This window comes from Calidris pugnax, unplaced genomic scaffold (genome assembly GCF_001431845.1).
Source record: "Calidris pugnax isolate Ruff unplaced genomic scaffold, ASM143184v1 scaffold13, whole genome shotgun sequence".
NCBI classification, from domain to species: domain Eukaryota; kingdom Metazoa; phylum Chordata; class Aves; order Charadriiformes; family Scolopacidae; genus Calidris; species Calidris pugnax.
Genome location: NW_015090810.1, coordinates 18,855,743 through 18,883,615, shown reverse-complemented (window position 1 = coordinate 18,883,615; position 27,873 = coordinate 18,855,743). Strand labels below are relative to the sequence as shown.

At 39.4% G+C, this 27,873-nt stretch overlaps 1 protein-coding gene across 1 annotated transcript; it reads left to right on the top strand.

Annotated features, from left to right (window-relative positions):
- On the top strand, positions 1–26,555 carry RAB12 (RAB12, member RAS oncogene family). The gene is made up of 7 exons (XM_014938451.1): positions 1–266; positions 2,331–2,707; positions 15,920–15,980; positions 23,787–23,925; positions 24,437–24,526; positions 25,502–25,606; positions 26,131–26,555. Exons 1-7 carry the CDS (start codon positions 1–3, stop codon positions 26,242–26,244), a joined length of 1,152 nt encoding a protein of 383 aa, XP_014793937.1. The 3' UTR covers positions 26,245–26,555.
- The last annotated feature ends 1,318 nt before the right edge of the window (positions 26,556–27,873 follow it).

Sequence of the window (27,873 nt, the reverse complement as noted above, 5' to 3'; positions counted from 1 at the left end):
ATGACAAGTCGAATACGAGTCAACAGTGTGCCCTGGCAGCCAAAAGGGCCAACCGTGTCCTGGGACACACCAAGCACAGCATTGCTAGCCGGTCGAGGGAGGTTGATTGCCCCATTCTACACTGCGCTGGTGTGGCCCTACCTCAAGTACTGTGTGCAGTTTTGCATGCCTCAACTTAAGGACATCAAACTGTTAGAATGTGTGCAGAGGAGGGCGGCCAAGGTGGTGAAAGGCCTCGAGGGCAAGACTTTGGAGGAGCAGCTGAGGTCACTTGGTTTGTTCAGCTTGGAAAAGGCTGAGAAATGACAGTCCACAACTTCCTCAAGGAGCACAGCGGAGGGGGAAGTGCTGGTCTCCTCTTTCTGGCAACCAGCGATAGCACATAAGGAAATGGAATAAAGCTGCATCAGAGGAAGTTCACAGTGGACATTAGGAAAAGGTTCTTCACCGAGGGAGTGGTTAGTCACTGCAACAGACTCCCTTGGGTAGTGACGACAGCACCAAGCAGCATCTGGATGATGCTCTAAGTCATATGGTTTCATTTTAGGTAGTCCTGTGAGGAGCAGGGATGATGATCCTTACGGGTTCTTTCCAACCTGAGATGTTCTGTGATTCTATGATACTCGGTAGTTGACTATGCATGTCACTGTGGGAAAGCTGAAAATAGATGCTGCAGGAAAAGTTTGGATGTCACAAACTAGCTACATATGCCGGCTGAGATGGTCCCACCAAATAGCCAGAGAAGAATAAAAAGGAAGAGTGGCAGTGGCTGGTGACAGACTGCTAAATGTGACAGACTGGAGGCTCAAAGGAATTCACATGTGTGCATTCTTGGCAGCTGTTGACTGATCGGGAAAAAGCCCTCCTGCTGCACCAAAGATACAAACCACTCACGGCCATGCAATTGAAGCTCAGTGTTCACAGTTCAGTTCATTTAATGAGAGACTGAAAATGAATATTGATGTTGTTGAATATCTATGTGCAGGTACAGAAATAGAGTAGTCAACCTAGATTAATTTGAATTACTTTGGTTGAAAGTGAGTTGATAGGACATAAAATAGTACGTGAAACTGGGGCCGTGCCAATGACCGATAATGAATGTGGGGGAACAGTCTGCAACATACCTAGTGGTCCACACAATTTAGGAAGATCCAAACAATCTTGAAGACCTATCAGAGTTATTGATAGGCCACAGCCAAGTGCCTGGTTTTGAAGAAGATTATAATTCTAGAGGAAGTACCTAAGGGGAAAAAAAACAAGCAACTCAAACCAAAAAAGTTATCTTGTTATGATGCTCTACTTGCTAGATTATTTCACTCAGTGAAATGGATTGCCACTTCAAATACCTAATTATAGCATTACAGATAATCAATAAGAAGAGGGTGGGGTGACAATAACGCACAAGAAGTGCTGGGATTGATTTGTTAAGCTTTTTTTTTTAAAGGTTTAGACCACACTACTTGTTTGAAGAACTGCCAAGATTTCTGGTGATGAAAATTAGCAACAATTAAGAAAAGCACGAAAATAGTTCTAGTTCTTTCGTTTATTTGGTTTGTGACAACATAGCCTTACTGTCAAACTGCCTCTTGATTCTGGAAGAAAATTAGCTCTTGAGAAAATCATTCCCGTACAGCAATGGTTTCCCTAAGCATAAAGCCCAATTTGACATTCCCCTGTGGAATTCCCTTAGCTTGCAAATGGTACTGAAAATCAAGAAAAACGGGACCAAATTTTCTCAAATATGCACTAGTTTTGGCTGCCCTCGCTTCTGATGTGATGATGATGTGATGAGTCCTTGCTACCTCTGGAAGTCAGGCCTGCATCTTTGCCACCAGCTGCTGCTGAAAAACCTGGATTCTGTGAAATCTAGGTCCTCAGTGCTCGGAAAGGTGGAAATTTCCTCAAAATCTACATCCTGATCATGTGCCTTCACATGATTTACGACAGTACTTCTGCCGTTTTTCCCTCTCCTTGGAATGTGAACACGCGCGGGCGGTGGGGATGGAGAGGTCTGTGCCCAGGAACAAGCTATTCGGGTTGGCTTCCACCGCGAAGTCCAGCTCCGGCCGACAGCAGGAGAGCCCGTCCTGCCGCACGCAGGGGGTCTGCCGGAATAACTGAAGATAAATTTAGGGGGAGACCCCACCGTCCGGGCGGGGACAGCTGGCACTGGGCTCCCAAGCAAGGCCTGACCGGGCAGGCCCCGGGCGTGCGAGGCCGGCCCCCGCCACCCCTCACCTCAGCACGGGGGCTGAGCCAACGGACGCCGGGCCCTGAGGCGCGGGGCCCCCCTCGCTCCCTCCTCACGCCCACCCGCCGGCTGCACGCAGGCGGGAGCCCGGGTGGGGACCCTCGGCCGAGCGCCTGGGACCGTCGTCCGGCCTCATCCCCGGGGGAAAGGCGGGGCGGGCGGCCGCTCCCCGCCCCCGGCACTGCGGCGCGGGGCCGCGGCTCCGGGGCGGTAGGGGGCGCTGGGCGGCCGGACGCTGGGTTGGGCTGGGGGGGGGGGGGCTGGCCCTGGGGGCGGGCTGGGCGGGGGGGTCGCCGGCCCTCTCCGGGGGTCAGTCCCGCCGCAGGAAGCAGCCGCCGCGGCCGGCCGACTTCAAGCTGCAGGTGATCATCATCGGGTCGCGGGGGGTGGGCAAGACCAGCCTGATGGAGCGCTTCACCGACGACACCTTCTGCGAGGCCTGCAAGTCCACCGTGGGTAAGGGGAGCCCGCCGGGCCGCGCCCCGACCCGTCCCGGGGAGGGGGGGGGTGTCCTCGCCCCGCTGCTCGCCGTGCCCACCCTGCCGGGGAAAGACGGGGCTCGGTGTGGCGGCCCCTCTCCCGCCTTCTTCCCCCAAACGTGCCCCCCCGTCGCCACATGCCGGCCCGAGGTTGTCCCCCCTCAGGGGCCTCCCAGCCCTCCTGCCTTCCCTTCGGGGTGGTCCCTGTCCCCTTCCCGCGTCGCCCCGGGTGGGTTGCTCGGCCCTTCCCGCCCCTTCGCAGTGGGAAGCCCCCGGGGGGGGGGTGTTAAGTGGTGGGGGGAGCCCTTGGTGTCAGGGTGCCCGGCCCTGCTCCGTGGAAGGATTGCGGAGGGCCTGGTTATCCTGGCAGGTTTCGGGAAGGTGTGGGGGTATCCTGTTTCAGCCTCGCTCATGACAAAACAAAAAGCAGGGTTTAAAAAAAATAATAAGCAAAATTAGGGATGGTTGGTAAAATGGATTATTGTGCACAAGTCTGAGGTGTTTCGTGTAGGGAAACAGAAGTGTTTTGGGAGTTGTTAAAAGTTGCACAGTGTGTATTCAACATAGTTGATGGGACCTCAGATAGTCTTCCAGCCCGTAGTCTAATTAACTCCAGGTTGCTGTTATGCCTTCATCAAGAAGCCCTCCATGATGTTAGATGTCAGAAAGTTTAATGTTTCATTTCTTGAAGCGTACTAACTCCTGATCACACTGTGTGTTTTGCTCCTCACACAACTAACTGGAGAGCAACCTCCTAGTTCTGTAGTGTGCTGTCTTATTCATGGTGTAGTCATCTCTATGAGTCTTGGAGGTAATTTAATGCCTGCTGTCTTTTTAATACACAAATGCATAAAGGGAGGAAAACAAGCTAGTTAGTCTGCATTGTTATTAAGAGTCCTGTCCTTGGAGTTGAACTCTTGAGTATTGCAGCAAGGCAGTTGTTAAGTCTGTGTCATTGGAAAATATGTCTGCTTGGCTTAATTGTAGCTTGGAATGTGAGGAAACTTATAGCATCTGATGGAAAGCCTTTTAGAAGCTGAATTATTACTATCCAAAACTATCTTCCTGTGACAAAATAATACACAATTACTCTTACTTTACTTTTAATGTGTATTTTATCAGTTGTTTCATTCTTTCCTAGGTTCTCTAAAAATCCAAATCTGGTAGTGTAGATTGGCACTGTTAGTGTCAATGTATTTTTGTTTTGAAGTTGGTAACTTGACCTTGTAGAAGTTAGAAAGACAGCAGTAGCATATCAGAGGCATTAATCCTCAAGTGACGTGTCGTGATGAAGAAATGCTGATAGCTTCTGTGGATGAACAGATTTAATTAAATATACGGTACAGGTGAGGAAATAGAACTAATAGAGGAATGTATTCTTTCTAAATTCTCCAAGTCTATATATTGTTTTGAACTCACGTGCGTCTTCTTTGTGTTGACCTACATTAAGGGTTCCTTCAAGGCTGGGCTGCTCTCCCTAACTGGGGTTGTTTTCCTGGCGTGAATGTTGGGAAGTGAGAGGAGGTACTCTAGAGCCCGGTCCAGACTTCCAGTCTGGTGCCTTGTAAGCAAAACTGATTTGCTAGATGACTGAGACAGTGATTGAGGCAGGGGAAGCTTCCTTATTTTAGAAAAGAAACAGGAAATAACTGGTGGTATGCTGCTAGACAGAAGTTTATGTAATGTTTGATGTACAAAGTGTGCCAACATAAAGCAGCATAGGGAAATCAGTGCGTGCCAAAATACATGTAGAAGGACTTGACAGTAATGGCATTCTTTCAAGGTCCTCTGACTAAACTTGAGAGCTGTTGAGATTCCCCCAGATCTTTTGACTGCTAAATGAAAGAGCTTTTCACAGTCAGCTTGCACCTTCCTGTTTTTGCACCGTGGAGTAAGAAAAAGTAACCTCTGCTATTTACATTTCATGTAGGTTGAAAATAAGCTACACTCCAAAATGACCTGAGGTCAGACTTTGATACACAGTTGAAATCATAAAGCTCTTTCTTTGTCACCACTTACTGTAGTGGTTTTCAAGAATTACAAGTGGAGAATGTTTTGAAACATTGTTGAAAACCCTGTGACTGATCCAGTGTCAGTTATGCAAACTGAATATACCTTGAGAATAAATTGAGAAAAGACTATGTAACAAAAAAAACCCAAACCCACAATTAAAATTTGCTGTATCTACCTCTTATTAGCAAAGCTGTACTTTAACTGGAATGCTAGAATACGTATTTACTCCCTTACCTTTATATTAATGGTCTCAACCTTAATGTTTGTATTTTTATACTAAACCAGGCAAAACAAAATGTTTAGCGCCCAAACCTTTTGTATGAAAGTCTAAGGGCTACTTCGAGGTCTTCTCTGACAGTGCAAGAATTGTCCAAAGCCTTTGGCTGTTTTCTGGCCCTTAGTGCTGTTTAGGGTAATAACACCATGTCAATGAAAAGTGGAGTGTTTCTGCTGAAAAGGGGAGGTGTGAATTCAATTTCGAAAGATACAGTATTTTAATGCTAATTTAAGAAGACTGCATTGCCAGATTGGTAAAGTAAATTCTATAATAAAAGCACATCAACATGTCTTCAGTCCCATCTCAAAATACTGAAGTTCTTTGAAAGTGTTCAAAAATAACTTGGCAGATTTCAGCACATTATTCATAATGGCACACGATGTGCTGTTGATCTAAAATTCTTTTGATGTGTTTATTTTGGGCATTAAATTAGTTGCATAGGATATTGTGTCTACTTAATCTGCTATTTACATAGTACTGAGAATACTCAATATGCTCAAATATTTACTGATTTTTGCATGTGGTTGTCAGATGAGAAGTAGATGTTTACAATTTTATGTGCTCGGTCTGAATGTCTATTCTTACTATTAGGTTATAACTTATTACTTGTTTGGGAAAAGAAATTGTTTTTAGAAATGTTCCTCAGTATCTGTGATGATGTAAAATTACTCTTTTCATGCCAGTGTTGAATCCAAAGTAGTTAAGGTAACTTTGTTTTCTGTAAGGGAGGAATGCTTATGTGGGGGTAACAGTGGTGTCAACAAACATTATGTATGCATATACACAGACACACTTTTTCTTTAAAAATAAAAATATCTGATTATGATTTGTTACCTGACCCCCATGCACCTGCATTATTCATGCGGGAGCAGAATCCAAAACTATTGCTTGGAGGTTTTTCAGACTCTTGACAATTAAAAACAAGTATGCCAAATTAGTCCTGAAAAAGGATGATCTTTCCAAAGACAGCAGATAAATACTCATGGCCACATTTGTGAGAAGGTTCGAAGATGGGTGGTGAAGGTGCTTCTTCCCCTCCCTCCCCCCAGGTAGTTCTTATTTGGAAAGAAATACGTCTTAATTCAGATAGTGGTGATGTTATAACGGTTTAAATTTTTTTCAATGGTGCTATCTCACCCTTTTTTTCATCAGAGTCCCTTTACTTAATAGTCAAAGGCCTCTGTTCCCACCATCTGTCCAACTACTGCTCAGTCTTACGGTTGTTTGTCCTACCTGCATCCACCAAATTTTAGCTCCTTCCCAATCTCTCTGAAGTTTTTCTTCCATGACAGATTTACAAAATTCCTGTACTCATCAGTATTTCCCGTCCAGCCAATTTTGCTGCAAGCTTCGTGCTTCTCTCTGGGTTTTAATCTCTGAACCTGAGGTTCCTGCTCGCCTAAACCTGAGGCCCTGCACTGACTCACCTCTTGGGTGGCTGGCTGTCCTGCACTCTCAAGTCAAGTTGAGCTCCTTGGCTTTTCTTTTACTTGCTGGCTCTGTGTGTAAAGTTTCTGAGGTCTAGTCTTATCCTTCAGCTCTTTTCCACCAGGTCTGAGAGCATCCCAGGAAAGCGGCCTTGCCCTTGTTAATATCAGAGGAGTTTGGGTGTCCCACGCAGGTTCATTGCTGGCTACTACAGTGTCCTGGTTTGCAAGCAAAATCGTAGGTAGAGCTGCTCAGCTGAGGTGTAATGGGAAGGTTTGTTGTGAGTCAGGGTAGGAATCTTGTGACCTGTGATGTTTCGGACTAATTGTGGCCTGTGGGTTCCAGATCAGTAGCATGCAAATGCACTGAGGTGTAAGACGCCTTTGACTTCACAAAAATGCTCTTTGACCTTGTTTCACCTTCGTTTGATGTTCGAGTGAAATGGTATGTAAGTTGGGAACTCATTAGATTTGCAGAGCTCCGTAGCTTTGACTTCCAAGCAGTCTCTTGCCTATCAGTTCTTTACAAAATACCCATCTGTCCAAAATGCCTGATGTCCATCAAATAAACAACAGTAATGCTGAAAACTTTAGGTTTATCTTTTATCAGAGCAATCTTAAGTAAGGCAGCTCTGGTTTTAATATGTATAAGTATATACACAGTTATAATTATATGTATGCATGTGTATGTTTGGGGTTTCTGTCACAGTTCAAACCCTTCATTCTCTTTATCCTTAAAAAATGTGGACTAACAACGTAAATGTTAAATTTCATTCCCATAAGGTTCCTGTATGACATAATTATATTAACTTAAAAGTATCAGCATATTCATTTTAAAAGTATCAAATGGTCATTTTTCAGAACTGCCTGTTAAGTTGCTCCTGAGTTTTCAGTTACACAGTATTTATTCTCACAAGCACTGTAAACATGGTATGTGGCTTAGTAACCATTTGAAAAATAATTTTTCAGTAAATCATAATAAAAATTGTGGTTTTAAAAAAACTTTAGTAATTTGGTGTAATCTGAGAGGAAGAACAATCTACATAAAATTTTCAGAAAAACATCCTGCATCAAGTAGAAAAACATTTACCTTTTTGCTATGCTTGTTGTATGTGCCTGTGGGCTCTTTCTAACAAGTATAATTCAGTTTAACTTTTCTTTAAATATTTTTTTTCCTTCGGTATGATGGCACTGAAAACTTAGTTGGGGTGGGGAGAGGGAAGAAAGGGTAGAAACAGATGTCTCTACCACGTCATGACAAAGTAGCAGTAAGATGTCCTTAATGTATACCCCAAATCAGCTCTGTACTTTGACTGAGAAATTTTTCCTCTCCTATAAAAACGGAGGGAAGTTCTGATCAGTGATAAGTATTTCTGTGAGAATTCACCCTTCTTATCTTAGTCTGTCCAGGGTGTTATTACATATCCATTCTTATTTATTGCCTTTTGGGCTAGTGCAGAATAACATAAGTAAAACAAACAAAGCATCTCATTATGGTGTGCTGCAATTACTTGACAAACTACAAACAGAGGAGAGCAGGAGGCTGGAAATTCGCACAGAAAACAATTTTGTCTTACACAAAACCTTAAGATAATTAGGGAGCGTGTATGAACTTGCCTTGTTTGTCTTCAGTTGTGTAACCATAAGTTGAAGAAGGGAACAGAAGCCTGTGTCCCCTGGCAGCTGCCTTTCACCTTTAGGAGCAATGTTGTCACCTGTAATTGACACTGGAGACCCAACTAAGCATATTTTACAGCATTGGGTGTAGTCAGCAATTGTTTTCCGTGTGTAATTGTTTGAGACCTCATCAGGTCACAAAACTATATTTTAAAATAGGAAGATGTAGTAAGTTGATAATATAAATTATCGTGGTTCAGGAGTAGGGTTTGGGGGAAGTATGGAGTTTTTAATTACCAAGAGGTTGTGAGGAAGAGTAAATTTGAAATTGACTTTGTTTTCTTCATGTGTAAACTAGATGCTAAGTTCAGCTGATAGAAATATTCAGGTGCTGGGTTATATCAGCACTACAGAACTGTCAGGGTGCCTTGCAGTCCCCAGTCAGTACATATATGAGAATACGCAAGTAAAACAACAGGCAAAATGAAGAGGCCACTTGAATGGTGTCGAATGTGGAGTTTAGTTTGCAAGGAGAGTGGAATGCAGCTGTCAAACTCAGTCTCTGCTGTGAACAGCTGAGCGTGTCAGGAACAAAAAAAAAAAAAAAGAAGACCCACGTAGGGCCATATGATTCTCTGTTATGGACTTCCTTATTTTTTTCTGGGAGTTGTGAGCTTAGATCTTCATTTAATGAAAATAGTGTATGCACAATGCAGAGTAATTGTGGTTTTAGCTAAACCATAAAACAGAAGGCACAGACTCTTTAGAGAGCCTTTCATCATAAAAATCATGGAAGTCTTTGTAAACTTCATTAGTCTGTCCGTAAACAAGAAAGAGGATTAATATTCCCAGTTGTTAAGTTTGCAACTATTTAACAGCATGCAGTGACACTTTTACAACTTACTACTTCTGTTATCCCAAAGAGTGGGAAACTTGATACTCAAAACAAAAGATAAATTCAGTCTCATTTTGAAATAGCTTCTGCCTTTTTAAAATCTGGATAGTGCTCTTCATCAAATAAGTTTAATATTTCTTCAGTTTTCCTTTTAGGTCAGGTCGTTGTAGACCAGTAGCTCATTATGTTTTCCTATTCTGTAATCAGAAGTTTTGAAAATAAGTCATGTTCAAGAAGGCACAGAGAGTATCATTTCTTCCGTGCTCCTCTTCCACCTCATTCTGTTTATCAAAATTTTGTGCACGCTTTGAACTTAGTACTGTAAATAGAGTCAAAACTGACATTTTGTGAAAGGCTTCAGAATTTTACTGTCCACAAGAATGTAAAGAAATTTAACTTCCTCCATTGAGTTTGGAAGTACCAAGCATCTGAGATGTTTAGAAGCTGTATATTGGACATCCAAAAATCACTGATGGTTTATTACATCTTCAAATTGTAGGCACTGCATGTATGTTACCAAATTTTTTTCTTTTTTCTTTTTTTCTTTTTTTTTTTCCTGTTGTTGGTATATGTGTTTCATTCTGGTTTGTAGCACAGTTGCCAGTTGAGATACGGGTACACTTTTATTTTAGGCGAGGAGTCTCAAATGTCTGCATGTTAATCGTTCTAGAATTACATGCTGAAGCTTTATGGACAACGTCCTTTACCTGCCTCTAAAATAATCCCCGAACTGGCTCGTATCTGACTAACGCTTAATGCTTCCAAATCTCTTTTTAAAATCTTTAAATTTATAACATGTGGTTTGAAAGAGGCATTTCTGCTTTAGTGTGTTTTAAAATTAACTGCATGTCCTACAGGTTCAATTAAAATAAGATACAATGATTTTGGTGTTTGTTTGTTTTTTCTTGAAACAGTTTTCCTGCCCTCCCCCTCTCCCCTGCCATAGTACCTTTTTTTAGAAATCAGTATCAAAGCTATTGAGCACCTTTTCATTGGCTTCAGGAGTTTCTGCATAGGTGTAAGCATTTTATTATACTTAGGTACAGGCCAGGACTAACAAAGATGGTTCTTACCTCAAGAAGAATGTGACCTCAGTCATCAATTGTAGCAGAAGTAAGAAAATTTGTCTCTGTAATGCTGTCAGATGTCCAAATTAAATGAACTGTCATAGTCTTTGAATTATATGCCTGTTCTAATGGTTAATTAGTATGCAACCTCTGAATTTTTAAACTGATTGTGTTTCTTTAAACGTGGTCTTATTATTTTCCACTGATTGGATTGCTTTGATGCAAATCACTAATAGGCCTCTGAAAATTTAATCTATTGGAATTGATTTTAGTTGGAGGGGGTTTTTTGTGCTCTATTTGCATTTGTTTTCCCGGCTCCTCCTTTAATTTAGTTATCAGGAAATCTTGGCCTCTGAAAGGTCACTCGGCGTTCATTAAGCAAAACAGTTTCCACTTCCTTTTTCTGCCACTGAGGAAAAAAGTCCCCAAAACAACAACAAAAATACCCAACCCAAAACCCAATGAAAAATGAATAGTAAGAAGTTTCTTCGGTATTTGTTTTATTTCTAAACAGATTCTTTTAGCTTTAAAGGGAGACAGTAGACGCAGTTGTGTGTATTTCAGTTTGTGCTTTTAGTAGATAACTTAGTTCCTGTTTGGGTGGAGAAATTCGTATATTCTAATCTGTTCTGGGCTAGACTTAATTTTTATTGGATTTCAGTCTCAAGTTTGGAACAGTCTCAAGTTTGGTTCAGTGACAAGATACGTCATCCTCACCAACTTGCCCTTATCTAGAACTTCATTAGTGCACTTCTATTTTGAGTGTCTGTTCTCTTTCTTTTATGGCTGTTTATTTTTGAAAGGAGTGCAGGCAATTTGCTTAGCTGTGTGTTTAATATACTTTTAAAAACCCTTCTAATTCTACTAGCCCTTTATTTTCCCTGGAAAAAGCATAGTTTCATTTGAGCGCATGTTGTAATAGATGTTCTTGTTTGCAGGAAGCATATTTTTAATCTCAAGTTTGTGTGCTCTTAGCAAAAACAACGTGCTTTGTATAAAATGTTGAAACTACATAACTAATAATCTTACCTTACACACACCACATAAGTGCTACTGTACTTAATGTCCTGTTTGACGTATATCTAACCTGCAGGGAGAGGGTAGCAGCTCATTTGCAGTTTGAAGTAGTAGGGCAAGATGAGTCGGTGTATTTTGAAATGCTTAATGGATACAAAATCAGAAACACAAACCAGAGGCTGAGATATGTATTTTTGTGCATTTTCCATTAGTTCTTATATGTGTATGGGATGTGTGTTTGGATTCCTAAAAAAATGAAATTTTTTGATTTCCAGAGAAAAAGGGGGATCAAAGTCTGACATCCAAAATGCACACGTTTAATTCATAAAAAGGGAGGTGGTGGTCTGGATCCACTCAGGGTGTGAGTGTTATAATCTTAGAAGAACTCAGCGCATTAATTGCCTGATGTCTGGAGGGGAGGCTGACTTTTTAATGGGAGGGGAGATTGTGAGAAACATTTTGGTTCCCCTGGCATCACCGTGACCTGGCAGAGGGCACGCTTCAGTATGATCATGAGCACGTGCCCTTGTTGGCTCCACTGGCATGTGTACCTTTGGTTATTCCTTGACAATAAATGAGCCAGCAAGCATTTAAAATGCAAAGTAGGTAGCATGCAAACCAGCAGTAGTTTGCCAGTGTTGTAGCAGCTAAAGAGAGCCTTTTAAAATCCTTTCTTTTTATAAAAAGTGTTGCTCAGATTTAACGCTGTTGTCAACAGTAATTATTGATTCCTCCGTTTTATTGAACTGTATATAAACCCGTGACCTCAGTTCTATTTGCAGAATTAAGGACACAAGGTGCTTAAGTGGCTTGTTTGCGTTAGCTGTCGTGGACATCCTTTTAGGGGACACCGGCCATAACTGGAGGTGTGCGGTGGGGAAGGTGTTGGTGTAGCAGTGCTGGTAGGGTGTTACACCAGGGCTAGTAAGTCCTGTCTGTTGGCACACACCTTCTAGTGCACTGCTGTTTGTGCAGCTCTGTAGCTTCAAGACTGGTGCAGCCTCTGGCAGGACTGAACGCAGAAGAAATGCACCAGTTTATTAAAGTTGTAGTTTGGGATCTGCCTTAAGTGAGTAGTAAGTGCAAGGGCTACCAGGATCATTACAAACAGCGTGAAACTTGGAAAAGAGGTCTTGGAATTAGGTTTAACAAGACTGAGAAAGACACATCTTGCTTAGAGCAACTGTAAATTAAGAGTTTGTTGAAGCAAGGATTTTAAAGAATTTATTAAATCTTGCTGGCATCACCACTGTAGTATTACAAAGCAGTTCTTTAAAAAAAACCACACCATTTTCTAAGAGCAGATTTAATACTTTCTCTATCCTGTGCTGATTAGAGATGCTTAAATAAACTGTTAGCAGTTATTTTGCTGAAGAATGCAACTTTGTAGCAGTTAGTCCCAATTTGCTATTCTACACCTGCGAATATAAGGAACATATAGGACTGGTTTAGTATATGCGAATGGAAAGGGACAGTTGTCCAACTCTCAATGTCATGTGTGACTAGTTAGAATTTGTTATCTGTAATAGTAAAAAGTGTTAGTTTCCTGATTGACTTTCAAAGAATATTAACAGTTTTTCCTCTTGTTTTTAATAGCTGGAGTAATTGTACCTGTAGGAAAACTTTTACTTTAGAGGTTTTCATTGACCTTAATCAAGCTAAATTATTTGTTTCATTGAACTTTTTTCTTAACTTGAGTTGATATTTGTAATTGAAGTGGAAAACAAATGATTGTGGTGGTGTTGTAATTGAATTACTAATTTGTGTGTAAACTCAAAGCACTACCTTTGGCAGGTCTATAGTGAAACACAGTAATGAAACCTGGCAGACTTAGGAATTTGTTTCTTTGTGTGCAAAAGGAAAGTTGCCAGATGTTTTTCCTTCGGTATTGGCAGACATGAAGCTTTTGGTATTGTGTTGATGCCTACGGAGCATTACTAATTGTAAAGAGCAGTTGAGCAACCTTTGCTTAGTTCTGGCAAGCTGTCTGACTTAAGTGTTAAATGGTTCAAACAGTTCTGTAGAAGAACGCGCTTTTCCAAAACTGCTACTGGTTTGCATTGTTCATTGCAAAATTTAACAGTAGGGGAAATGTTTCATGGTGTGATTTTAAGATGATTAATATAAAGATCTGCCTTTGAAATTACAGTGCCGTTGACATATTATTTGACATCATCTTTTTAACAGGTGGCCTTTTTTCTACTTCATTTCATTCATGCGTTATGCCTACTATTACCAGGAAGTTGAAAATTTACTCTCTCCACAATTCATTATTTATTTTTCCTTTTAAAAAACACAACAAAAAATTTAGTTCCTGAAAGACAGCAGTGTTTGAACCACATCTGTAAAAAAAAAAAAGTTTTGTTGATGGATTTGGTGAAACTTGCATGAAATTTCTGAGATGGCTTTTAATACACAATTTTGGATCAGAGATGGTTTAGACTTCTTTTTTTTGTGTTTGACAAGGCTTTTTCTTTACACTGCAGAGCTCTATTCTCTCTCTGCTCAGATCAAGCTCCTCTGCCAGTATAACTGTTAGCCTAAGACAAGTATACCTACCTATATGAGCAGCCTTAATTCTTTTTTCTATTTCTGTTTCTGTGGGAGAGAAAAGCGAGAGTTTTTTGTTTGGTTTTTTTTTTAACCTGAGTTCTCAGCTGAATGGCAAATCATATAGTATGTTGTGTAGGAGATAATTGCAGGATTGGGAAGAGGTAAGAAGGGAGAGGTTTGAAGTGATTTCAGTTAATATTGATTATCTCCTTAGCAAGTAAAGTTGTTGTATTGTTGTAGAAAAAACTGTGATCATTAAGAGAATTGTATTTTTATAGTTAAAATGTGTTTATATGAAGAAAAGGCTTTTAACAGTAGAAATGGATGTGTGTGTCTTTAAAAAAATTCTCATTAATAGAAAAGCAATAATTACCAGAATTCTAATTTCCCACGTTTTGGATAGTAAAGCCTAGCTGGATCATTTCACTTCTGCTTTTATGCTAGCACAGATGGTGGTTTTTCAAAAGTGTAGAAAAATATTTCTTAAAGTTAGGATTAATAAGTGTTCTGAAATCTTAATCATTCTAATATTTTTTCTCAATCTACATATGAATACTTGAAAATTGCCACTAAAATTGTAGACTGTACAGCACAAATCAGTTTAGCGCTTTAGCTACTGTATTGCCTGAGAAACCCTACTAGGGTTTGAATGGGGTACTTTTTTGCTAAATGAAGAATAAACATCAAATGTCCTGAATAGCTCTCCAAGAATTGGTGAATATGTGCGCTAGATGCTTTTAAGGACATAGAAAAGGAGACAAAATGTTATGGTGATAACCAATACTTTTATCGCCATGTATTGTGCAACTGCAAGCTGTTTGAAGAGATTTTTGTTTAGGGTAATGATTATCAGTCATCCATTTATTTGGTCTATCTGAACAGCAGCAACCTGCTTTGGAAACTAAAAATAGAGTTGAATGTATCCTTTGCAATTCAATTAGGAAAGCGTATCTAGTTTTTTAGAACTTAGTCCATTTTATTGTCTCGTACTAACAACTTTACAGATGTCACTATCTTTAAAAGCACTTTGAAATGAATGCCAAATCAACAAAACATAACTAGTTTTTAGGATTAAAATGCACTATTTTTTCCCTACCTAAATTTTCAGGAGTTAGAAAAGCTTTGCATAAGAGCCAAGTGTAGTCCTTTCTGTCAAAGTTAAATCCCTTGACTCTGACAATATTGGCAGGGACACTCAGCTTTCACCAAGGGTAGACATTAGGAAAATGTGTAGTTTTTGTTAGAGAAAATAAAAATCTTTTTTCCTCCTCACTTTCATCCCGATCCTTGGTATACAATTGTATGTGAAACAGCAAAAGTTTTTCCAACACACTATGCTTCTACACTTCTGTGTGAGTTTAAGTGTACGAGTCTGAACCATGTTCTTTTGTTTTTTATTTCCCTCTTTGATTTAGCACTCTTAGGAGGGATGGTGTTCAGAAGGGAGAACTGAAGCAAAAATCTTCATACAAATGTATACTAAAATAAACACGTTCACGATCTACAAATGCTATGATATTCTAGGACATTTATACCATGAAATACTCTTTGTAGTTGAGGAGGTAATCTTTTGTGTCTAGGTATTGTATGACCATAGTGTGTCTTATGTGTTGATTGCCAGCGTTATTATCTTTCTGTATAACAAGGTCTTCATGGTTCTATCTTTGATATTTAGCATGCATTCAAAATGTGGCTGGAGTTTTGAGATGATGGATAAAAGTACCATACAGGTATAAAAGAAATTTTAAAGTCAAATGCCCTCTCTAAATCTAGGCAGTTTGCTAATAAATATTTGCAGGAATTAAGAATGACAGTGCTAACAAACTTCTTCATAAACCAACCACAATTCCAGCAATTGCACTGAATTGCTTTACGGATGCTAAGCATCTAGTCGTGGAAATCAGATGTGCATTGTTCCCTGTTCACAGGCAGCAGAACTGATGTGGAGGGATTGGTTTTGCTCCATGCCTCCTGGGCATCTGGGCCAGTTGGAAGTAGAGCAGGCTTGTCCTTGACAGTCAAGGTGAATAGGGGAGAAACAAACATACCGGGTCTGGTTTATGTTGGGTTTACCTGCTGCTGGAAATGTTGCACAAAGTGGAAAGTGTATATTGTGATGCTGCCAAATTGGATGGCTCACAGACTATATAGCGGTTGTCAAATCCCTATGATGTTTCTGAGGTGACTCATAGTGGTGCAAACTATTCTGCTTGTTCAGACTGTTACAAGTTAATATTAAAAAAAATAATAATAAATAACAATTGCACCCTCGTTACTTTTGCTTCTTATTCCTCCTTTTCTGTTTACTGTATTTTATTTATAGGTGTTGATTTTAAAATCAAAACAGTAGAGCTAAGAGGAAAGAAAATTAGATTACAAATCTGGTAAGTAAAACAAACGTGCAACCAGCAGTATGTTTTAATTTTTATGTTCTAGCATGAATTAATATGCCTGTCTAATACTATTAACTGTTATAAGCTGGTTTAGCTCTTACCCTACTCTTCCTCTCCTCCATTCCCACAAGACTTAAGCAAAACCAAATAGCTCTTAGATTTTTGTGAGGGTAAAGGAGGAGGAGAGATAAAGTTAGAAATAGGACATGGATGTAATTTCTGAAATGTTAATGCATCACAGAGGTTTCAAGTCCCTTTTCCTAGAATGATATCACCTACAAAAGAAATAGAATAGGAGTTGTACAAAATCCAAAAGGTGACTGTGCTAAATAGACACTAGAGAAAGTACAGTTTGGGGACTTTTTTTGTTTTCTGGACTGTTTTAAACTGACCTTCATTGTAACAGCAATTATAAAACAACTGGGAAGTATTTTCTAAACTGTTTTCCTAAAACTTGGTGTAGGCAGTGCTGTTTCTTTGACACTTTATTAAATAACTTTAAAGTGAAGGGCATTCAAGACTAAGTAAATTATATCCTCTCTAAACAGCACTGAGAAGTAAAATGATCCCATATAAATAAGACTCTATACCTTAACTGATACCGATGTTCTACGATAGAAAGCTCAAAGTCTGAGCTAAGCTTTTCCTTTCTGGAGTAGGTTACATGATTCCTGCTAATGATTCTCCATGTCAATGATTAATACAGTTTTTATTGTTTAGAAGTTATTGAACTTAAGAGCTCTTTTGTTTTGCAGAGTAGCGCAATACATAAACATGAGAGAATAAACCAGCTATGTTCTATACATTAATCTTATATACTACTTTGTAGAAGCTTAGCTTTGGTTTATTAACAGTGCGTGGTGCATAATTGGCATAGTTAAAGTGTTAAAGCTGCTAACAATCCACAGAGGGGGAAAAAAGCTCTTGTAACTTGTTGTTACACTTTGGGATATTCTGGTGGTTTCTCATTCTTAACTACATGGATGCAGTGAATTCAGCTTACTAACTCCTCTTGGCAGGTCACCATCAACTCTGTTTGTCACACCATGTGTCTGTCTTGCTTCCCTCTGAGTTAACTGCTGCTTCATCTTTGGTATCATCAGTCACCTAACACTTGAATGTTAGTGGCATGTCTTCATCCATCATCTGTCCCTGTGTGGAAACCTGTGACCACAAGGCTGGCAGTTGAGCCAGCAATTGTTAGCCAGGGTCTGCTGGAGCTGACAGAGGTAACAAAAAATTCTGATATGGAGATGCTACTGTACGCCTGGTATGAATTCTTGCTATGAAATGTGCTAAGCTTATAAAAAAATTTCTTCATGTTGGATAAATACTTCATAGGAGAGATGTTTTGTTGGAAAAGAGATGTTTAAACCATTATTTTCCACATATTGAGAATATGCTAGTAGGATACAGGAAACTTTTAAAACTAAAGATTGATAGGTTGCTAAAATGTTAACCATTACTCCTATGCAAAGCCCCGCTAAAATGGTGGAGAAAATCCCAATGTAAGGAGATAATGACTGAAAATATGTTAAAATCCATGAACACAACATCCTGCTCCTAAGTGTCACTTTCTCTCCAACAGTGGCTGTTAATATGCTGTTCTTATACTTAACCCTTAAAACTGTCTCGGCATACTTCTAATTTTTTGGACAAGCAATTAGATAACCACTTCTTTTGCTAATTTATTCTAAACTATGTTGTGTATGTTGTTGGGCCAATTTATAAACTCTTATTATCATAAATCACAGAATCATAGGATCCTTTTGGTTAGAAAAGACCCTTGAGATCACTGAGTCCAACTGTAAACCTAACACTGCAAAGTCCACCACTAAACCATGTCCCTCAGCACCACATCTACATGTCTTTTAAATTCCCCCAAGGAAGTGACTCAACCACTTCCCTGGGCAGCCTGTTCCGATACTTGACAACCATTTTGGTGGAGAAATTTTTCCTAATATCCAATCTAAACTTTCCCTGGCACAACTTGAGGCCATTTCCTCTTGTCCTGTCGCTTGTTACTTGGGAGAAGAGACTGACCCTCACCTCCCTCCAACCTTTCAGGTAGATGTAGAGAGCAATAAGGTCTCCCCATAGCCTCCTTTTCTCCAGGCTAAGCATCCCCAGTTCCCTCAGCCGCTGTTAGATTAAAAGAGAAAAGCAATTTACCAAGTCAAACTCTTGGAATTTTAGACATACAGACTTAAGCTGCATGGCTCATCCTGTCAGTCTACTTTTGTACTTACACAGAGACAGAATGAGGGTTGCTTCCTACGTCCTGGTAGTCTTATCTACAATGATTACAGTAACTTTACTACAAAAAACTGTTTTATTTGGTGAACAGATATTTTTTAAAGTTTATGCTTTTCTGTTTTCTTAAAATGCCTGAGTTTAGGTTTTGAAGCATTAAAGTTTGATTATTTTTTTCTTTTTTGGTCATTTGATTCTACTTCAAAAATAAAACAAGAACAGTTTAAAAAGAAAGTTTAACTCTGGTGTTTTTATGGTCACTTGACCTGTCTCTGTACTGAGTGCCCTGTCAGCAGAGTGTTCTCCCCAGACCTCTACTACTTGAATTTGTGAAAAACCAGCAGTACTATGTTGGCTATATTGAGCAATTAGGTGTGCAAGACATCCTTTTGAAAGGTGTTTTCCACACCTGCGGCTGTTTGTGGAGTAGTACCTAAATTGGGCTTGTCTCCCATGTTCCTTTCACAATGGGATACTGTGAGCTGAGGATCACAGAGGTGTCTGTGGTTTGTCACCTCTAGCTTACCTGTTCCTATCCAATCCCTGCTACCTCCCAGTACCTCTTCCCTCAGGAAAAAACCTCCTGCTCCTTAGATTGAGAAATGGTAGAGCAGCAGTGAGGAGGCAGAGTAGCGTCCATCTTCTCTGTGCCACCTGGAACACCAGGAGTGTCTCTTGGGCTGCCAGAAGTAGTCAGTAGATTACATCAGCTGCTACATTGCAGTTCTTGGCTGACAGAAGCTCACCCATTCTGTGAGAAGTGATGCGTACGTGCAGCTCAGGCCCTGGGGTGAAGTCACTGGAATTAGTGTCCAAGTGGATCCAAGCATCTGTGAATCAGTGCTTTTACAAAGCATGAAAACTAGACCAAATAACCAGAAACCTCCTCTGGTGCTTTGAAGCATAGGTGTGCCGGGAGTTGTTCAGCAGGACATCAGGGTGTCTGACTGTCCCCTCTTACCTCTGTAATCCGGACACTGGGCTGACACAGGCAGCGGTCACTCTGGCTTCTTCTCAGAAAGGACCTGGTTACTGGAAGCTGTGATGACCTGCTGCTGTGCCCAGTTCCCTGCTCTCCCCAAAAGAGCTCTCTGGTATCTCTACAGGTTTAAATGCCTGAGGAAGCCAGTGACTTGGCAAGAAAACAGTCTCATTTGCTTCTGAAGGTTGTCTAAATTGGTGCTTTCTCATAAAAAGTTCACCTTCTGCCAGCTCAGCATTTTCTAATGGACTTAGAAAGTCTCTAGGGTAGTAGTCTGAGGAAAAGATCACCTGTTCTGGAACATAACAGAATCTTCCTTCAATTCAGTACCTCCGATATAAATTATTTCCTGTAATAAAAGATTTTAAATATATTTGTGTTTTTTATGGAGGAAAAAGCTCAGCTTAACAGGTAGAATTAACCTCTAAAATGATTTAAAAACATTTTTAAAAATATTGTTATAGGCTCCATAAAAGCACAGAGCATGTGAAAGTGTTAAATTAGTGTTAAATTTTTATGTATGTTTAAAAGTATTTTCCTTTCTATTGCCACTTCACACTACCACTCATAAAAGATTAATTTAACTTCAGAGACAAAGGCAGTTTTGAGTCTATTTGTTTGTTTCAAGCAACTGTTTTAGATAGACACAGACAATATAAAAGTAAAACAAAAATTATCCAAACTTATTTTAATTAAGATCAACTGTATTTGTATTGTATTTTATGCAGTGTGAAATAGTGAGAATATGACAAGTCAACACTTGAAAATGGGCTTTGTGTGTTTTTTGTATTTGCTTTTGTTTGGTGTAATGTTTGTATTTTTGGAGTGATGTCTAGTTTCTGTTTGGGAAGCAGAAAAACAGAGTCAAGCAGTGGGGTTGTATTATTGCAGATTATAGACGGTCAAGGAGTCGTACGCTGTAGGTTTCCTATGACAATTTAGAAATACCAGTGTTTTCCATTGGAACAATTTTTTTCTTTTTAAAATCAATAAAAGAAAACTGCCTTTAGCATGAAGAAAGGAGTGATCTGATATATATCTTTTTCAGTTATGCCAAATAATTGATCAAGTTGTAGTAATTTATTATTTGGACTTCTATTATTCTTCTATTATGTCAATTCTGACCAGACCAAATGAAGAACTAGCAGCATTTAGTGTCACGAAATTCATGAAGTTGCATACTGTTAGCCCAGTTAAATAATGCTCATCTCTTCTTCCAGCTTTCCACTGGTGCATCAATAGCTATCCTTACTAAAATACTCCACCTGCAGGAGTGTAATACATCAATGAAAATAGTAAAACAAACTTAATTGTTTCAGCACTACACACGAGAAGGCGGCATTTTAAATTGGCTATACTTTTAATATTAGCTCTGCATTAGGGGTTGTCACTTTTCCCTCAATATTGGAAGAATTTACTGCATGTTTTCATGAAAAAGAAGATAGCACCTGGTAGCAAGTGAGATTTTCCATGTGAAAGATCAACTTGATACTCAAACTACAGCTTATTTAGGTAGCTTGGGGTTACATTCTAAACTTATTTACTGCAGAAATAGTTTTCCAATTTTCACCTTACTATTTGAAGGCTAGTACAATGTTAATGTAATGTTGAAGACTGCAAATTCAGTTTATTTTCTTCCAGTTTTCAAATGAAACAAGGATTAGAATATGGTGCTTACAATCACAAACCTGTTGACTGGTTTCATTTAAACTTGCTGCGGCAGTAGAGGCATTGATTGTGTGAGCAAGTTCATGATCTAAAGCAAGGCAGAGAAAGTCAGCCATAATCCACTGTAATTAGCACGACTGGCAGGTGACAGTCAGTGGCCATCTGGCCATTTAACGTACATAGTGGGCAGCCAAGCTACCCATGGGTGTTTTAAACTGGCCACAGCATGTGATGTGTCTCAGCCAGCAAGCCAGACTGCAAGTTGTGTGATATTTTGGTGAACGACCTACACAGTGCAGGACCTCAGGGTACAGAGAGGAGCAGCAGCCTGGGAATGCTAGAAAATGTTAAAGAGCCTGATGGTGGTGTGGGGTGAGGGGAAGCTGATAGCACCAGCTAGACTTGGAGATAGAGCACTCCAGCAGCCTAGGGGAAATGTGGAGTTGGGGACAGCTGGAGTGGCAGAGTGTAATGGTGCATAGTTGGTTCCATCGCCTACCCCTAGGCTTATCCAGTGTGTGGATGACTGTCTTCAGAGAGGGTATTGAACATTAGTGTGTTTATTTCCCCTCTGTTTTTCCTAATGTATGAACTGAGTGATCTGGTACCCTGGGAGCCCCTCTGTGATAGGGGTTGCTAAAGGTCCTTAGCTCTGATCTGAAGGCAAAGTCGGGTAACTCTGAGGTGGCCCTTTCATTTCTGGGTTCCGATAGGGGCACATAGAAGAGAGGGAAGACTGGCCAGCAAAAAAAGCATAACTTTTTCTGTTATTCTGGCCAAAGCTAGAATTGATGTATTCTTCCACCTCAGGTATGCCCTTCCACCTGCCATCTAGTTATGTCTGCTCAGAACAATGGAACTAAAAGGGATCCCATCCTTAATACACTTGATCGGTCGGCTTGATTAGCAACAGATGGCAGTGGCTGCTCTACAAGGTCATAATTCTGAGAAGTCTGTTCGTAAACACTAAAGCAATGTTATCCATATGTGGAAAATCAACGGTTCATACTAGAATTTTTTAATTTTTCATGGAGTGAATGTCCAAAGGAACTTTCAAAAAATAAATCTGACCATAGCAAAGAAGTAACGGAGAGAAAGTAGAGTTACTTGCTCTGAGTAATACTTACATTTGTAATTTCAGCTGCCAGAACTTGTATTACTTTAATAAAAATGCCTCATTACTGATAAGAAAGCAACCAATTAACCATCTAAAACTGGTGTGAAATGCTACTAGAGCTTGCCTTTACTGAAACAGGCTACCTGTTTTCACCTTCTGTAGGGCCCCAAAAGTCTGTATGAACGTAATTCTGAAGTTCTGATTAGAGAATGGGGTTTGAATAAAAATAAAAATGGATGTGATAGGAACTTGTTCTCTTCTGCCCCATATTGCAATGCCATTGGGTTGCAGTGAAGTAGTCGTCAATATTTTTCCACGGACTATGAAGCAGAGCTTTCAAATATTTTTCTAGTGGACTCTGCTTTGCTTTGTAAAATCACTAGAAAAGATATGTTGCTATCAAGTACACTGGTGGCAATTTCAGGAGAAAGTTAAGTACTTCACTTTTAAATCTGCCTAGTTAAAATTCTTGAAAATGTTGTGAAGAGCAAGATAGGTTTGTGAAAAATTAATACTACTACTTGTACATAGACTTTAAAAGAATTAATTTGTTGGGACAATCAGTGTGGCATTTTGTGAACATGGCTTTTTTTTGGTAGCAAGTGTTTTGGGTCTCCATTGTTAATCTCATTCCCAAATTCATCATTCCTCCTCCTTTTGTCTAAAATGTGATTGTTGATGAGAGTTCCTTTTGAACTTTTGAGTCCCAACACACATGTGCACATTTTCCCCCATCCACTCTTAATTTTGGTCCATCTTCTGACTTGCTCTGACAGTAAAATTTCAAAAGTATCCGTTGACTCTGGGGGCTGAACTCAAGCAGCAAATGCTTGATCACTTCGGAGTACTGTGTAACTTACTTTCCAGTTGTGATACCAGTCACATTTTAAGACTTAGGGTATGCACCAGCTTTTTTTTTTTTTTTTAATGTAACTGCCAAAAGTCTTCCATAAGCAGGTTTGAGTATATAATTGAAAGAGTTCACAGGTTTTCATGTTCAGTAAAAAATAAGCCTTGGGTCTCATCTGCTTTGGAATATAAGCCATAGCTAGTACAGGTGACATGGTGTCGTTGCTAGAAAAGTCTCCAGTGTAAATGCACCCTGTCTGAAATACCTGCAATGCTGGAAGTGAGAATGGAAATGTTATTTGAAAACCTCAGATTAGGAGATGTAAGCATGAAAGCTAAGTTTCTACTTTCAAAAGCCATACCATATAGTGGTTGTTGACTCTTTCATTCACGTCTGCCAGTGGCTTCTGCATTAGTTTTAGAGCCATTGGCTGAATTGCTGTGGTTCATCCAAAAAGGCTCTGAAAGCTCAAATCATAATGATCAGTGCATTGCTCATTTTATAGTTGGGTGTCCGGCTGTGTTTGAGAAGCACGTGTCCGTTTCTTTTTACCTTTTTTTTCAGGGCCATTAAAAACAAACAAACAAACAAAACCAAAAAAACCAACCCAACCAAACCCCACAACAAACCAGCTTCATCTGCTGGTACGTTTTCATTGGACAGCTTCATTCTCAGACACGTGTACAGCTGTTTGGTGGCCTTTCTTGGTGAAGTTAGTATGGGATAAATAGTCCTGATACGAAAAGTTTTTATGATTGAAAGTACTGCTCCACCTTTTTTTGCCTGAAATTCACGTATATAGAAGGAAATGCTCAATATAGAGTGTCTAACGAGTGTGGGGGTGTTTTTATTAAACTGTAAACAAAGTTATTCTGTGCTTTACAAATTGGTGAAATATTTGTGCCAATGTTTGCTGCTGCTTCTTAGGGACACAGCAGGTCAGGAGAGATTCAACAGCATTACCTCAGCTTATTACAGAAGTGCCAAGGGAATTATTTTGGTGTATGATATCACCAAGAAGGAAACATTTGACGATTTACCAAAATGGATGAAAATGATTGATAAGGTAGGCATTAAGTATTTTTTTTTTTACATTCTTTTTTAAGAATCGTTTTTTATCCTCGAAGGTACTCTGTAGGGCTTCTCTGATAAAGGATTATTAAACTAATGCCAACTAATTTTCACTGGATTCTTTTAGCCGGGATTTAACATTAATGTGGTTTTGTTGTAAAATGGTTGTCTGTTCCTGCTTCCTTGAACTAGAATTGTCCCAGTTAGAATTGTCAGTGGAAATCTGTAACATTACACATTTACCTGTGCACTGGGGAAGAAAAAAAAGTGGTTTATTTCCTGTCTGTGAAATAAGGTCATTTTGTTCATTCTTAGTTATGTTTTCAAAACAGAATTTAAAAAATTAAGTTGAAAATTTTTGAAATAGTGTTTGGGAAGAACTTACATATAAACTGTGTAGTTGTCGTTCCTTATTTAGTAGAGGAATTACCCTTTTTTAATATTGTGTTGACATTACAAAATCTTACATTTCTAGGTTTAGTTAATTAAAAATGTTTTAATTGCAGTACGCGTCAGAAGATGCAGAGCTTCTATTAGTTGGAAATAAACTGGACTGTGAAGTTGATCGAGAGATTACTCGGCAGCAGGGAGAAAAGGTAAGAATGGGTCTAACCAAATCCTTTGTTGCTGTTGGAAGCAAAAGTGCTCTGACATTGGTGCTGGTGGTCCATGGGTGCTCTTGTTCAGACTGTTAGACCTAAGGAGCGTATTGAGTGTGGTGGTGGTCTGTCAACATCCGTATGGGATTTATTTACTTCTATAGAATTTGCAGCTATATCCTTTCCTGCTGGAGCAGTAGGTCTTTGCTCTAAAGAAAGAATAAACTGCAGGTTGGCTGACAGGACACAGTAGTGAAGGGGATACTCCTCTTTGGGCTCTGAAAGAGGATATAGTGAAGACTTGAATCACAAATGGAGACACCTCTACTCCGGACATCTTTGTGAGCCTTCTTCCAGGCATTTGCTTTTTAGTAGTATTTAGGAGAGGCAGTGGCCCTTCTTCGTTACTTGGCTCGCCCTTATTTTTATGTTTCTTTTATTCTTTTTCAACTCCAAAAGTGTGAAGGAACCTGGCAAGAGAATATGTTTTAGCATAACACTCATAGCACCATCTTGATTGAGGTACATACATGGACATAGACCAATGTTTTCTTTCAGCTACCCATCATGCGTTTGGAAGTAAAGCATTTTCTGTTAGAGTGTTGAGGCTAATTCTTACATCTGTACTTCCCTTTTCTGCATTTTAATAATAAGGTTGAGATCAACTCATCTGAAAAGTTCTTACTTTTTGGCCATCTGCAGCAAGCCACATCAACTGGATATGAATTTCTCAGATTTAAGTCTTGAAAAATGCAGCACACTTTTCCAGTAAACCAATTTTAAGTGAAAATTAGCTATAAGTGGTAATGTTTTCTGTATGTAAGAGATTCAGGTTTATTAATTGAATTAATTTCAGTCAGATTTGGAGAAACTTGTGGGGTTTTTTAAAAGGTTTTATGGGGAGTGTATATTTGCTTTTTGTTGCTGTTTATGCTTATCTTCATGTAGTTATTTTATTTTCTCTTTCATCAGTTTGCACAGCAAATAACTGGGATGCGGTTCTGTGAAGCAAGTGCCAAGGATAATTTTAATGTGGATGAAATATTTCTAAAACTTGTTGATGACATTCTGAAAAAGGTACAATATTCAGGTGGTAATTCCTCTGACCACGTAAATGGTCGATGTTTAAATAATAGCTGCAGGCACTTGTTGGGAGGACATAGAAGACGAGTGCACACAGTCAGGTGAAATTTTTGGTTAATATGTAGTGGGCATGATGTAGTTCACCGGCTCTGCTGAATGCTTTAGTTAATAAATGCTGCTGTTGAAACTGGTAAACATCTGCTACTATTTGCTATACTTCCTCTTTCGTATAACTTGACTGTATATCAGCAACTGACTGTACATTTGCCTGCTTTCATTTGTGGGCAGTTCTCTCATAATTTGTTATAATTGGTTTAGGAATTGGCTTTATTTCAACAACGTCTTCTAACTTTCTTCTGAAAGAAGTTCTTAACACAACTTACTGAAACATATAGTTCAATAATAAGAGTCAAACTATCCTCAAATGGAGGCTTTGGCTGACGGTGAGCTCTTGAAACGAGCTTTGTGCTGAATTCTGCGCAGATAAGTGTTTACAGGTGATTTTTCTTTTCTTTAAGATGCCACTGGATGTTATAAGAAATGAATTGTCCAACAGTATCCTGTCCCTGCAGCCAGAGCCAGAAATCCCACCAGAACTGCCTCCTCCAAGGCCACATGTCCGTTGCTGTTGACTTGTTACTCCATACAGAGTGAAAAGTAGGAGCGGGAGGGTGAAGGAAGTATCTGTACTACTCTGCACTACAATCATTTGGCAGTTTCTTGTTGCACTTTGTTATTCGAGTCAGAGCTACACACTAACTTGTAAATATGCAAATATGCAATCCTGTGTAGGATTCAGCTATAACATTTAATTATTACCCCTCTCCCTCACAATGATGTTTCATTCATTGCCCCAGTGTTATAAATACTGTACAGTCGGTGGGAATTTACTACGCTTCCAGTCGAGGAGGAGGAGAAATTAAATCTATACCTATTCTTGACATAAATGTTGTAATAGTTCTTGTTATTATAAACAGGCAGGCAGAAGCTCTTCTGGTATGAAGATAAGTATATGGTGCTTTGCTAACTATTTTAAAGACAAATTTTTTAAAAACAGAGGACTTTATGTACAAAGCTTCCATAATCAGCATTATGTTTCCTTTTAATGTAGTGAAAACATTTTTGGCTGTAGCATCCTCTGCTGACTGGATTTATTGAAAAGCTAAGTTTAATTTTTGGCAGTCTTTTATTTATTTCGATTAATGCTGCACCCTTTCTTTGTATACCAAGACATCACATCTGGTGCAGATCTAAGATTGCACTCTGAAATAGCATATATAATTTTCTGCATAAGCATAAACTTGGTTGCAAGATTCATTAAGTTTTCAATAAAAGAATGAAGATATATTCAAGCTCTAAAAGAAAGTATAAAAAGCAATGCTGCTGTCCTAGACAAATTCTTTAAAAAAAAAAAAATTAAGATGATAACATTTTCCTGTGTTAAGGAATATATATGTGTATTTGTCTGGACATCTGTAGGGTTGGGGGGAAGGGAACCTAAGGTAAAATTATTTTCTTTCCTAATGGTGGAAATTATTCCCATCAAGCAAATACTGTGTTAGGTTTTTGTCTGATAATGAATTTGTGAATTATATCTTTGGTATATCTTTTATTAAAATGCACTGTTTAGTTTAGCTGTGGTAAATCAGTAGTTACATATTTGAATAACTTGGTGTGTCCTGAATGTTGTGGTATTGAAAAACATTGTGGTCTTTCTAAACTAATGAAGTGCAAATAAAATTTTGTATTTATGAATGACAATGGAACTGCACCTGTTATTAGAATGGCAAGTATCAAATGATGGGTAAAAAGGTATAATCTGGAATATGGAACAACACTTGTTTTAATTTTGTTATGATTTAATTTTCAGTTTGACAGTTCCTGTAGGTGTAGTTAGAAGAGCAGCAGACGTTAGTTGTTCACCTTGATCACTGCTCCGTTAGGAGAGCAGCTGATGACCTAGCCCAGCTGATATCTTCAAATAGCATGTGACTGCTTGTCATGCTATCTCAGCAAGTGGTCGCCAAACTATTAATTACGCTGACAACACAAGTATGAACCAGGCCTTGTCACACTGCAGCTTCTCGACTTCTCATTCTCTGGTGCTGGAACCCATTTTGTCGCTTTTGCCACTCGTTTAGCCAGAACACTGGCACTGACCAGTAAGGTATACCACTGACTTAAGCAGCTTCTCTCTGTTTTCTGGAAGCAAAAAAGACACAACAAACTGTTAACATAAAAAAAAAAAAAAAAAAAAAAAA

Excerpts from the sequence above, each read along its gene's own strand:
- RAB12 (XM_014938451.1), top strand. The coding sequence starts at position 1 with ATGACAAGTCGAATACGAGTCAACAGTGTGCCCTGGCAGCCAAAAGGG. Across the intron at positions 2,708-15,919 it reads GGCCTGCAAGTCCACCGTGG|GTGTTGATTTTAAAATCAAA; the intron begins GTAAGGGGAGCC and ends TTTTATTTATAG. Across the intron at positions 23,926-24,436 it reads GGATGAAAATGATTGATAAG|TACGCGTCAGAAGATGCAGA; the intron begins GTAGGCATTAAG and ends TTTTAATTGCAG.